Here is a 14354-nt window from a genome sequence, read left to right on the forward strand (position 1 = left end):
TGACGATTCTGTTCTGGCTGCCGCTGTGGTTGTTTGTATGAAAGCTGTCTCACAGAAATGCAGGGATCACTAACCTTTGGTTCAGAGGCCTGATCTGGCCCCTCAAGCAAATGCTTTTGACACCCACTTCCCACCTTCCTGATTTTGGTGAAAATCTGCCCAGCCTAGCATCCTGACGTGGATGTGTTTCTATCCTGTTTACCGCTCTGAGATCTTTTGAAGGAAGGCAGTATATAAATCTAATAATAAATTGCCTCCTCCCATCATCAACTCATTTATTTGATGAGTGGGTAGGGGGCGTTCAGCCCTCTCAACTGATCTGCATGAATCTCCTTTGGAGGGGTGTGGTGTGTGGGTGTGTAAGAGAGAGAAAGAATATGTGACTGGCATGTGGCCTCAGAGGGTTGGCTAAAGAGAAATGCATTCCTTGAACCAAGAAACATCACCCACCCCTGAATTAGAGGTTAGACATATTTCAAAAGCCATAGACTGTTAGGAGTTGAGCATGCACATTCCACTCTAAGGGGGAGATGTCTTTAAATGGGTATCTGCACTTTAATGTGGAGAGAGGGATGAGAACCACATACCTATTGTGCAACACACTGTCAAGGAACCTTTATTAACACAGTGTTATGTTACAAAAGTTGATGTCTACCTACCTGGCTCTTGTTGCCTTGCAGAACAAAGCAGCAAGGAATTAACCATTGGCATTGACTATTGACCCACCCCCTAATCACTAAGCATTTGTGCCTGTGTTGCTTTTTACGGGCCTTTTGAAGAGGTTTGTGGGTGGGCTGCCCTAGTTAACACTTTCACACTTAATGCTGCAACTTGATACTGCGTTGTCAAGTCTTGAGGTTAGACACTGTGAGCCAGTTGATTACCTCCTAATCTGTCACCTGGTTCAGCTGCCACCTCCTAAATGGTGTTGAGCCATATACATCCTGTGCCAGCTTTCTTTGAACACACGCTCTGAAGTGCTATTTTGAAAAACATGACATTGTGCTGGATCAAACACTCTTAACCTTGCATGTAACCTTCACTGCCCTTCAGATGCCTGAGCTGGAATTTAGGGCCCAGGAACATACTTGGAACAAAATTAGCAGGTCCTTAATGGTGGGAGGACACCTCAGCCTTCTTCATAACCAAGTTGGCTGTGGCACCTTCCAGCCTACTAGTTCAAACAAGCATTCCTCCTTCTGTCCAGTCTGTGTTCTCCATAACTTCACATTCTGTGGCCACCTATGGCTTAGTGATGGTGCTCCCACTGACTTCCTTTCTTCACTAGTGTTCAGCTATTGCCTTCAGCTCAAGCATGTGCCTAGAGCAAACAAAGGGAAGATGAAAGACAGCTTCTTTTTTACAGACTAGGTTAGCATTTGGTTTTTAAGTTTTATGGAACATCTGTCATGTATGATCTAGTTGAGATCCCTGCATTGCAGGGAGTTTGACGACGACCCTCGCAATCCCTTCTGACTCTACAAGTCTATGATTCTATGAATGCTCAGGAGCTGCACCTCTAATCAAGATAATTGTTTATGGACCATCAGGCTGGCTAAATTATCTTAGATGAAATTAAGTTCATTGATTTTTCTTTAGCCCTGGCTGTGGATTTCAGTTATTTCTAATGCTTGGGTCTTTAGTTATGGTACCTCAAATTTAAAGGATGCTGAAATCTTATATTGATGCACTCTGAAATGTACCTTGCATTACACAGCCACCCCACCTGATTCCAAAATTTGTACTCGCTTTCTCTAAAATTGTCAAGATGGCTTCCCTGAGCTCATGGAACAATGAGAGACCACTTGCTTCTCAGAACCCATCTTGCATGTGTTTACATTTGGGCAAAGTTCTCGTCCAAGGGTCCATTTGGGTAATAGTGTAAGGAAGCATGGTGGTGCAGTTGAAGCACATGTAGTTTGTGCATAAAATGTTCCAGGCTCAATCCCTGGCATCTCTAGATAGACTGGGAAATACCCTGCTTAAATATTAAGTGTGGATGTGGGGAAGGGAGAGAGAAATAACCTGGCGACTAAATTACAGTTGTACCTTGGATCTCAAAATGCCTTGGCTCCCGAACAACCAAAACCCGGAAGTGAGTGTTTTGGTTTTCAAATGATTTTCGGAAACCGAATGTCCGGCACAGCTTCCACAGCTTCTGATTGGCTGCAGGGCTCTCCTGCAGCCAATCGGAAGCTGCACCTTGGTTTTTGAATGGTTCTGGGAGTTGAGAACCAAGGTACGACTGTACAGCCATTTCTCCCTTCGGGGGAAAAATACACAAGTGGGGTAACATAGCTTGCATAGTGGTTTCCAATCACCGCTTACCTGGCCAGGGTATCTAGGCTTCAGATGGTGATCTTAACACCCAGGCTGCTGCAAAGATCTAGTCTTTGCAGACTACTAGATCTACTCTTGTATCTAGTCCCAAGCAGCATTGGACTTCAAAGGAAGTCACTAGCACTTTGAATTTTGATTGGAATTGGACTTTGAATTTTGAATTTGAATTTTGATTGAAATACGGTTAAGCTCCTGGTGACCAGTCCTAGTTAGGAGCCTTCCACATATATTCTGAACTGGAAGGGCTGTAGCTTAGTGGAAGAGCACCTGCTTACATGCAGAAGATCCCAGGTTGGATCCTGGACATCTGTAGGTAGGTGTGCCAGTATGTGCAGCGTATACTGACTTGCAATGGTTTGATTCAGCAAAAGGCAGCTTCCTATCTTCCTAATTAACCGAAGTTGTCAAGCCTTAAATGGCAGCCCTATAAACAACGGTCTTATCTTAGAAGCAGCCAGAATGTGGATAATCATGGGTAGACTGTATCCAAGGAGATGTTGCAAGTAGCACACAAAAGACTTTGGCTGAAGTTAATTCAACAAAGAAATATTCCACCAAGCCTATCGGACACCAGCATGTTTTATGTGACTGAGCATTTTGTCCACAGATGGATGCAGAAGGTGTTTGTGTGACCACCAGCAGAATTGACACACCTCTTCTGGGAATACCCTTCATTTCCTGGAGAAATGGGAGGCACAGCACGCAACTGCTGGAACTTTTATTCTCCACTCCTTACCTGATATACACCTAACCACTGCATGACTTGATGAATGAATGACAGGCAAAAAATGAAAATGCTGCTGTGAAGTAAGTTAAGTGCTTGGGGCAGCATGGCAGGCAGGCAAAGAGAGACAGGTGGTCTGCGTTAATGTAAAAGAGTGAAAACTTCAATAAACTATTAATTACCAAAGAAAGAAAAACAGTATTCTAGACACACCCACAACTGAAAAGCAAAAGTGTCGAAATCATGATAGTTATGGGCCACTTTCTGCTGTCACTCTGGGCTTCTCTGATATCGTCCTGTGCTCCAAGATATAGTAAACACCAAACCACTCAGAAATGCTACCCTAAAAAACAATTTGATGGAGTATAGCTGCTTGATAACCATAAAGCAGGCTTGATAAGTAGTTATTCCTTGCGTCTTGCCAAATTTGCTTCAACTTTATGTCCCTTGACTTCTGATAATCCCTCCCATCCTGCTAAACTGCCTCTAGCTCACTGTCAAACTAAGGAGCCGATTGAGCTTAGGTAATGTCTACCACTCGGGTTATCTCTCTTTCCCAGAGAGTGACCAGATCTTCAACAGGAAGGCCAAATATCAACAAGAAACTTTCCAAGACCAGACATAAACCATTTGGCTTCCACAGGACTTCAGAGAAGACCATCCCAATTGGACTACTGCCCCTACAAAGCAAATTAGCTGCTGCAAGCCAACCCTCCATCTCTGTGGTAGTAGTCTGACCCACCAACATTACTGAAAGCCACTCCACATTCAGAGACTAATTTTGTCAGCTTGGGTAAGGAGATGGTTAGGTAGTGGGTTGATTTGGTTGCCCAACACCAAGAAGTATGTGAAATTCAGGCTTAACTGGATCTGGATCCTGATGAGGGAGAAAGAAATATCGGACTCCATGTGGCCAGTGGACAAAGATGATGGGAGCTGTTATCCAATAACATCCCTACCCATTCTAGATCCTAAAGCTTATTTTGGTACTGTCCCAAGATCCCAGGTGAAATAACAGGAAGAAATCAACTCCCCGCCCCCATTCATCTACTCAGGTCTCAGTAACATGAGCCATGTTGACGCATTTATCCATGGTTATTAATAAATTGTAAGAGTTTCCTTATCCACTGATCTGGCACTGAGTGAAACACCAAATGAGTCCAGGGCAAGTTGGGCTGCTAATGCTGTTGGAAGGATGAAGATGGGGATGAGAAGTGGGCCTTGTTCTGGAATTTCCAAACGCACCTGCTAGTTTAACTTTCATCACAAACTCCCCTTGCCTATGACTACTGTAACAGAAGCACCCTTGCTCCTTCCCACGGAATCCACAGGGAAGTCCCAGAGCCATGCAAATAGATGTTATAAGGGAGTAAATTTTACTAATGTGACACAGCAGCAGCAACTAATAAGTATAGAGTGTGTTATAAAGTGTGTAATAATCATAAAGCACTACTTGTGACATGAGATCTGGCCATGGTGATGCATGCCTTAGTTATATACCATGGACTTACAGGCACGTCCAACTCTATAGAGACTGCGATCTACTCCCAGTATAATAAAACTGGCAATGATCTACCCATTGTCATTGCCCATATTGTCAAGAGAGACCAGAGTTGTTGAACTTTTTGGGGGGGAGGGTTGCATCAAATTGCTCAAGCAACAGTCTACAACTTTCCCTTCTTTCCCCCCACTGGGGGAAGCGCAACAATGGGACCTAGCGCCGGGGGAGGTGGGGCGTCATGATCGCTCAGGAGCAACTAGGCAATCTCTTCTTTAACTCCTGCGATCGACTGGGAGAACCCTGTCGATCTACCTGCCGTTTGCGGTCGACCGGTTGGACATTGCTGGACTACTGTAATACACTCTACATGGGGCTGCCTTTGAAAAATGTTCAGAACCTTCAGCTGCCCCAGAATGCTGTGATTCAGTGTAAGGCAGTTCATGTTCCTATATATGCACTACTACTTTCATGGAGGGCACAAGGAGAAGGGGACGGCAGAGGACGAGATGGTTGGATAGTGTTTTCGAGGTTACCAGCATGAGTTTGACCAAACTGCGGGAGGCAGTGGAGGACAGAGGTGCCTGGCGTTCTCTGGTCCATGGGGTCACGAAGAGTCGGACACGACTAAACGACTAAACAACAACAACACTTTCATGCAGCTCATTTCAACTGGGCTTGCGGCAAATGAACTTTCACATGAAACCATCTGTTAGGATGTGCACACATTATGTTTTGATCAGTCAGTTTTTACCTATAAGTTGCGCTATGGATTATAACATGCTAAAGACCCAGAGCTAAAATGAATGCAGTATCAAAAGTTGTTTTTTTCCAGATCTTGTACATACATCCCATGAGAAATGTCAAACCTTTCATGTTAGAAACTTATAATTAGATGATGTATCTGACAATCATGGCACATAGCATGGGGCAGAGTAACATAAGCAAGGGAAGAGGTTAGAAAACATAGCAATACATTTATTAAATATATTAGCATACTCAGGCAAACATAAAGCATGTGGAACATCAGCAGCCTGCACTTATTTATGTTTACTCAGAAGGAAATTTCACCTCTCTTAATAGGTCTCCCCCACCCCACCCCCATGTAAGTGTGCACAGGATCACAGCCTACATCTTTCCCACAAATCTTTATTAAGGGAATTTCCCCCTTTTTTAAGCAAACTACTGCGCTCCATTAGACCTAACACCGTCATGACGTACGAGCCATAACTGGCCAATCGGCGCTTGACGAAGAGCAAGGCGGGCGTCGGCCGGTTGAAAACGAGGGGAGGGGAGAGCTTGCTCTTGTTCCTGCGTCTTGGCTGTTGCGTGAGCACGTTGGTTACGCACGAACGTTACGTGCCTGAAGGCGGGCTGGGGCCTGGGAGAGGCCTGACCAGTCCAAGTCAGTCAGTCAGTCAGTCGAGTCAAGTCAGTGAATAAGGGAGCGAAACAGCTTCCCCTCAGGGAGGCTGCGTGTGAGAGGAGCGTGAGGGCTTTTTTTTTTTTTTTGCACGCACGCCCCCACCCACGCACGCCCTCGAGCTCTTTTGTTTTCCTCCTCCGGGTGAATTACTTCGCTTCACCTCGCCGCGCGCGCGCTTTTTTTCGGTTTTTTTTTTTGAAACTCCCCTCTTCCTGTCCGTCCCCCGCCTCCTCCCCCTCGTCCTCTTCCGCCGCCACAAGGAGTTGTGTGTGTGGGGAGGGGGGGAGGGGAAGTAGTAGAGGAGAGGAGAGTCGTTTCCGCCGGGGGTGGGGCCACCCCGCCGCAGCTGAGGGAGAGAAGTAAAGAGCGCGAAGGGAGAGAGCGGCCGGCCGAGTGAGCGGGGACAGCGGCAGCAACAGCAGGCGGCGGCGGCGGCGGCGATCACCGACTCCGGTGCTCCCTTTCCCTCTCCCTCCCCCCCTCCGCCTCTCCTCCCCACCAGGCTCTCTCGCCTCACGCCGCCGCCAACATGGAGCTCATTACGATCTTGGAGAAGACGGTCTCGCCAGGTAAAAACGGGGAGAAGGAGGGCTGGGCGGAGGCAGGGGAGGCGGCATCCCGACAGGCCCCTCTCTCCATGGGGATGGGCGGGAGGCCAGGGGAGGGAAAACCAACTGCCTCCCCCCCCATATAGAATAATATGTGGGGGGTGGGTGCTATTTAAAGGTGGGTGGTCGAGGGGGAGAAAGGGGTGTCAAAGGAATGAATGGTCTCGGAAGGGAAAGGGAAGGCCACGGGGGGAGGGGGAAGCCGAGGATGCCGGGCGGTTGGAAAAGGGGCTCCTGCCTTCTAGTGTGGGCAGCGAAGAGGTACGGTTTTTTGGGGGGGTCAATGTTGGGGGAAGGACAAGGAAAGAATGGGTGGGTGGGGGGAGGTCAGTTAGTTGGATGGGTATTTCCGCCAGCCCCACTGAAGCGGTGGGCCGAGAGTCGGTGGGTGCCCAGGCAGAAAGCTTCATCTCCGCCCCTATGTTGGTTAGGGGGGTCCGTTGGGTGGCCTGAGTGGGTGAGGGGAGGGCGGGGGGATACGAGCGAACGGCCTCTGCGTCAAGGGGGCAGCGATGTGGGGCGGGGGGTCCTGTGCGAGGCGAGCATGGAGGCGCCTCTCGTGGCACGAGGGAGGGAGAAGGGAAGGGTGGGGTGGAAGCTGCCTCTGCGAAAGGCGCCTCGGCATATGGCTGTGGGGCAAGCCGCCTTTTCTGCTCCTCGTGTGCGAAGGGCGACGGGTCTCTCCCCCCCCCCCCGGATATGCTCGCTTAGAGGGGGGGGAGAGGGAATAAGTCTTGTGTGAATTGCGGGGTGGGTCGTGAGAGCGGGTCCCAGGCGGGGTCAGTAGAGGTCTGGATGTGAGATCAGGATCTCTTTGACACTCGGACTGAGATATAGCGCCGGGGGAACTTGCACACTTACATAAGAAAGCGGTCCATGTGCAGGCCGGCATTGGCCGAGGGTGGTCTTGTCTCTAGCCTGGGGTGCAGGCCCAAAGCGGAGAGGTGGGGTGGCAGCAAGAAGCGCCCCCGTGCTCAGAGCTGGCAGACTGGGGAAGTAGTCGCGGCCCAGCACATGTCGGGGGAAGTTGAATGCATCTCTCCTCTCCCCCACTCCCAAAATACGCTTCGATTTGGAGGGATGCGATCTCGGGTCTCCAGAAGCGGGACTCTCGGGTGATGCACACCGGACCCACTCGCTGTGTTGGGGAGGCGATCTCCCCGCTATCCCGCCTTTGGGGAGAGAATGTATCATTTCTTTCTCTCTCTCTCTCTCCGCCCCCCCCCCCGGCCCGCCGTGAATGGAACCGAGAAAGTGAATTTCCCAGTCATCTTGGGGTGCTTCTTGCTGATAGAAACGAAGTTTGACTAAGAGGAGAGAGAGCTCCCGAGGCCCTCAGTATCGGGAGGGGTCTGTTGCTGGACGCCTGGTAGGAATGTGAGCATGTGGGCGCTTCTAGATTGGTGTGGGGTGTCAGCGCCTTGATTCGAGCAGATGGGGGAGTTGCTGCTGAGCCGGAATTGGGGACCGCTACTGACACCCCCTCGTGTATGTCCCCCTCCCGTCCTCCTAATCCCCTGCAGATTGCACCGAGCTTGAGGCAGCTCAGAAGTTCCTGGAACAGGCGGCCATCGAGAACCTGGTAAGAGAAAAACCGGGCTTGGGCTGCCCTTGGGTGGGGTTTGGAAAAGCGAAATCCCCTTCCTGTGTATGTTTTATTATTATTTTAAAAAAAAAGCTATAGCAGGCCGAACCGCCATAGAGGGGCGCAGCCTAACTGAAGGGTTTTTTTCTCTCTTTTTTTTCCTTTTTCTCTCTCGCTCTCTCTTTTTGGGGGGAGGGAGGGGGAAATGCAGGAGGCAGCCAATGGCAAGACTCCCGGGAGTCGCGCCACCCAATCGTGAGGGCGCGCCGGGCCCGCGGGAGGGAAAAGGAAGGGGAGGGCGATTTGGCTCTGCCGCGCTGCATGCATGGAGGGAAAGGCGGGGGGAGGAGGATGGATAGATGAGGCCTGCGGGGGCCGGCCATGTGGGGAAGCCGGCATGAGTAGCTAGCTAGATGCCGCCGGAGGAGGAGGAGGAGGCCGCCGCTTCATGAAACGGGCCAGTCCGCCTAAGTGCTCGTAGGCGGGCCTACCTTAGGTTTCGTTTTTCCCTACTGGCTCCCCTCCCTAATTTTAGGGCTTGCCATGCTGGGCCTCCGAACCTCTCTGCATTTTCCTTTCCGTTTCCATTCTTTTACAACTCCACCCCATAGCCCTATTCTTAAAACGTCTCCCTTGAATTTGCAAGCTTTATAAATAATATTTTCCTCGTTTTCTTCGAGACTCTTTTTTGAAATCTGTTGTTGGTCTGTCTCTTAATGCCCTCAGCACATTTTTTCAGTTTCTAAAACTTTGTGAAATAGTAATTCATTTCTGTATGCAAAAGCCTTGCTTAAGAAGGCAAGTAGGGATACACTGTAAAAGGGGACACAGCCAAGTGGGTGTCCTGAGTATGTCACCCACTAAACTAATGTAGAATGCAGCTTAGGTTATGTACTTGAACTGACAGCACATAAAGCAGTGAAGAAAAATTCAGTTCACTGTATATTCTAGAAAGTAGGAGAGGAGAAATGGGTAACTGAAGCCTTTTATTGGATCAATTTAAGATGAGTGTATTGAGTTTAGCAGTTGATCTCCACGCTGAATGGAAAGGTGATTGACATTGCCTAGATTATTTGTTTTAATAAAGGCAAATGAGCCTGTGTTTCAGATGATGGACTACTTAGACATGCATACATATTTAGGAAAGATTGTTCAACATACATTGAAATCAGTAGTAGCATGTCCTAATTAGTTATTAGACAGGTATTACTGAGGTAGTGTTGCACGTTACATTCATTATTTGAGAGAACCTTTAAATGGCTCTTCATAACTAACATGTCTTGGGCCCCTGCCTTTAAAATCTGTGGGAATACTCTTGAGGCTTTGGGTTGACTCCAGCAATCTTGGAGGCTTTCAGAGAAGTATCGTTTCTGAATTGCATATTATGTGTTGCATTGGCATTGTTGGGCAGGTGAATAACTTACTTGGCTTCAGGTGACAAGCTGTATTCTAATTTCCATATAGGTGCTTACCTGAATCCTCCACCCCATCCACCCTGTTTCTATTTAATTTGCAGGGTCATGTTCTGTAGGTTGCTTTGCACTGAAATATTTGATGTTAATACATACTTGCTATTTTTAGAGGTCATGCTGTACTTTTTCTACACTGTAACAGTGAAATAGAAATAAAAGGAGTAAAGACAAAGGGAACATTCGTATGTGTGTTACCTGAGCAGTGTCTTCCCGCCACCCAGTAGCGTTTCTGTGAATAGCCTAACTGTTGCTTCTCTTGAAAGTTAAGCAACAGAGGGACTTTGAGATGTTCTAGTATGGTTTCATACACTACCTGTGGATAGACAGACAATGTTCTTCTTGGGGTTAAAGCTCATGAGTTATAAAGAAGCAAGAATGTTCATGTGTAAGGTAATCTGCACCAAAATGTTCCTTTAGTGCTATGCTGATGTACTTCTTGTGCTGTGTAACGAATGCCCTTGGCCCTGAAGATCTTGCATGTTTTAAATTAATGTTAAAGGTAACATTAACTATGTAAGACCCATTGCCTAGCTATCTCCCTGTCTTGCCACAATGTTTTGGTTAAGGTGCAGCCCCCTTCCAATCAAAGCATCATATTTTAAAAATTTACCACCCTCATTCAAAAGTGTATACAAGGTATCCCATTCTATTCTCACAGTATATTTGAGATACCTGGGGTTGAGGGACAGTGGTTGGCCCAAGACCAACTGGTGAGCTTTATGACTGTGTGGATTTGAAACTGGGTTTCTCAATTCAGTGTCTAGTGTATTATTTGCTGCACCATACTTGTTCTTACTGTGAGTCCTGCAAAGAGCTGAAAAATATTTGCAGGTCATATGTGCAAAGTGCACAGATTTTAAGTGACCTAGGTCTAGGTGATTAGGAGCCAGCTTTGCCACAAATAGAAATAAGTTAATAATTGAGTGCTATCACAACTTTTAGACATCAGTGACATTCCCCTAGTGTCTGTGAATTGAGCATAGACTTAAAACCTTGTGTGTTAGAGATGGGAAGGACATCTTATGAGATAAAACACAGGATTTCCAATCAAATAGTGCTTTCAGAACTTGTTTTGTCAAGGCAGTTTGTAGCTCTGGCCTTACTTGCACTCCCTGAGGTGAATTCCTGTGATGAAGTACTTTAGGATTGTTTTAAGTTTTCTTCCTGGACTGCCATTTACCAGTATAACATTCGCTGCCCCTTGAATTCAGAGTTCCACACTCTGCATAAAATGCAGTGTGATTTTATTTTTTAGGACTGGGTGGAGGAGGATCAGGAGATTGCTGCACAGCAGAGAGCAGGACTGAGTCAGGTTCTACAATACACGGTTAAATGCATCCTAACCTTAATTTACCCCTCTATAGATCAGCTTCATTGCAAAATTGCAACCATCCCTCTTCACCTAAGCTCTCTAAAGTTATCCTTTTCAGCCATATATACACTTACCCAAGTTGCTTTCTATCTACTCACTTGTCAACTGCTCAGAGTTTTCTCTCATATTGTGTATGAGAGAGGTGAATTGCCATAAGCATTCCATAACCCTGTGTAGTCCAAATGGGAGGTGCATGTGTGACGTGTGGACCGCATGTCTAGACTTGCTTCCTGTACCACCCGTGTTCAGGCTAAGGAAGTTCATACTGGGTGGATTGAAGGGCAGGGTATAAGGCAGAGTTTGGCAATATTTTGTGGCCTGTGGGCATATTTGGAAACAGGAGAAATTCTCATAGGCAACAAACACATGCCACAGCCGAAAACACACAACATCATCTATTGGCTACAACAGAATGCTGCTTTTGTGCCTAATTTCACTGGGGGGGTGTGTTTACCCTGTGGGTGCCAGCCCATGTGTGTGCACATGTGCAACTGCAGGAACCACATTAGTGACCCTTGATACGTGAGATCGTGTAAGAGCATCTTGAGCTGGTGTAGGATGAGGGAAATTGGTTGAAAGATGGAGGACGGATTGGGATTCTACAGGAAAGCTGAGAAAAATTCTAACGTTGCTGTTTAGGGACCAGCCGTGGATAGAGTATGGGGGCGGAGAGGCTGAGATATGAATAATGCCCATGGGGATTTGTATTTGTTTTTCCTTTAAACAGATACCCTCCAAGCTGCATAACAAGTCACTTTTTGAAAGTGAGGAAACTTCCAAAAGCAGTTAGTAATATGTCATGGGTTTGTATGTAATTTCCATATAAAGAAAGTAAAAAAATTATAATATGCAGCCCCAATCCCTCAAGCGCTCTGGAATACTGACAAGTCTGTGATTCCTAGACACCAGTACCAAGCTTTCAGGTGTCAATATACTAAGATTCCTGGATCTTTGTGACCTGGCTATGCTCCTCCATCAAACTGGCCTGAGGATGTGCCTTAAGTAAGCATTGCAGTTTGTGCCATTGGATGTTCAACCACCCACCCTGTGCTGTCCCACCGTCTGCACATCCAAACTGGGTAAATAAAACTTGACGAATATCCAAACTCTACAACCTACCCTTTACCATTTGCTGTTTTTCTTTTCATGATTTCTCTTCAGCCATCCATTACTAGTCTGCCAGTGCACTCCAGTGTCACTGAAAATAAAGGGGGATTTAAATCTGTCAAGTGCTTTTGAGCAAATTGCAGTTTAACACCCATCCTGGTTTGTTGCTAGAATTTTATAGAGCCATCATAGTTGAATGTTGGCTAAATATTTCCCAGTTCGTTCATCATATTAACACATGAAGACCTTTGGGTGACAGTTTCCTAATTAGGATATCATGTTCGAACATGCAGAACAACTCCTGTGTCCTTCGCCAAATTGACTGCTTTAAAAACCACTGCTAGCTACTTCTAGGATTTAGTTTGAAGTCACATTTCTTTTACAGCAGGGCAGTCAGCACTGAGATGTCTGGAAAAGCCCATGAGTCAAAAAGGACACAATTGGTAGTAACTTTGTGTACTTGCATAGGGTGGAAATGCTATTGATACTCAGTGTAGCTGCACTGAAGATAGTTAGCATGACTAATATTAGTTTCAGTAGGTCTATCTTGAATAGGACCTGGTTGGATACCACACATTCATTTGCCTACCGTAAAGATCATGTGCAAAACAACAGTTGATGGATATGATGTAATTACCTTCTTCTTCTGTTGGTATTATTATTAATGCCTTAATTATACTGACTTGAGGGTATAAATTTTGACTCTGTATCATGAGTATTAAGAAGTAATTGTGGATTTGCTTAGTTGCTATCTACTATGCAGACCCAGGGGTGGGGAACTTCCTGCCTAGGTCTGTCAGGCCTCCCCATTTGTTCTGCAAGGCTGTTATGGCCAAGCCACACCCATTTGCTCTGAATCGGTGTGGGGCAGGTAAAGATGTAGCTGGACTGGAAGGTGGAGTGCAAGCACTGACCATCTGCTGATTGGTGACACCTGCAATACCTGAGCACACTGCTTTGCAGGCTCATCGGAACTTGGAAAGCACAGTGCTTTTGCCAGCATGGTTTAAATTCACATTGCACGGGCAAAAAGAGGTCACCTGACTGCATTGTGACTTCAGGTGATGGATAGCTCCAGTTCCCCATCCCTGATGTAAACGGCTTATGCCCACCTTCTCCTGCAACCCTGTTACAATCCTGTTGTACAACCTTGTAGGAAATTCTGCATATTTGGGTTGAGTTTTAGTAGTCTAGTCCTAAAAGAATCTGCTTAGCAACTCAAGGAGAGAACTGGAATTGGGATGGTTCTGCCATATAGCAGAATGTAGCAACTTGTTTCAGGTAGTATCAAGAAGTGGAATAGACAGCAGTGTCTGAATGCTGCAACAAGCCGCCTTAAAATGTTGGCCCTACTAGGGTGGAGTGAAATGAGGATTGTTCCATTTTGGCTCAATGGTCATACATACTATCTCAGCAATGGTGAAATCAGAAAATAAATTTCCATGCAATAGAGTATGACACTTGAGAGATATATTCAAATACAGTATGAGCTTGAGCATGGAATCATTGACTGACTTTCAGCAGGTTGCTGTGTGTCAGTTCTTAATCTATAAGGTAGGAGTAACCAGAGGTTGCTTGCACTATTCGTTTCACAGTTATATAAATCACTACTAAGAAGGACTAAACATGTATTATATTACATATTGAGGTGTGTATGTACTTTCAGCTTGGGAAAGGTAAGATTCTTCCATTCTGGTTTTTGACCCTTAAATTCAACTGTAAATGCTATCTCATTCATGCAAAGGTTAGAGATGAGGCGTAACTATTGCTTCACTCAAGGAAAGATGCAAGCTAGCTTCAGTTACTGAATTGTATTTACCTCTCTTTTTTTGGCCAGCCCACTTTCCTTGTGGAACTGTCCAGAGTGCTGGCAAACCCAGGGAACAGCCAGGTTGCCAGAGTTGCAGCTGGTTTGCAGATCAAGAACTCTCTGACATCTAAAGACCCTGATGTTAAGGCCCAGCACCAGCAGAGATGGCTTGCAATCGATGCCAATGCTCGTCGAGAAGTCAAGAATTATGTACGTAAAAATTACAGCATTTTTGCTTTTCTTCCCAGTTGTGTTTGTTCAACCACCCTGTTATTCTATAGTGAATGCAGATCATGCATCTACATCTGTGTTTTGAGACCTTGCTTCTCAGTTTACTTTTCTCTTGTTTATTTCAAGTCAAAGAATCTGTTTGGTCTCTGGCGTGTGAGATTGTTTTCTCAGCTTAAAGAGA

At 46.3% G+C, this 14354-nt stretch overlaps 1 protein-coding gene across 2 annotated transcripts in view; it reads left to right on the top strand.

The window, feature by feature from the left end:
- Positions 1-5931: 5931 nt before the first annotated feature.
- The window catches only part of KPNB1 (karyopherin subunit beta 1), a gene marked incomplete at its 3' end in the record, with an annotated part of 33504 nt that continues 25081 nt past the window's right edge, over positions 5932-14354 (top strand). Inside the window, exons 1-3 of one of the 2 annotated variants that reach the window (XM_081885585.1) lie at positions 5932-6557; positions 8120-8178; positions 13970-14152. In XM_081885585.1, the coding sequence (XP_081741711.1) occupies positions 6518-6557; positions 8120-8178; positions 13970-14152 (282 nt within the window). In that variant the 5' untranslated portion in view covers positions 5932-6517. The remainder of the gene's footprint in view (positions 6558-8119; positions 8179-13969; positions 14153-14354) is intronic. The other variant, XM_081885586.1, reaches the window with a different exon arrangement.

Source organism: Podarcis melisellensis (genome assembly GCF_964234715.1).
Source record: "Podarcis melisellensis genome assembly, chromosome: 13".
Taxonomy (NCBI): Eukaryota; Metazoa; Chordata; class Lepidosauria; order Squamata; family Lacertidae; genus Podarcis; species Podarcis melisellensis.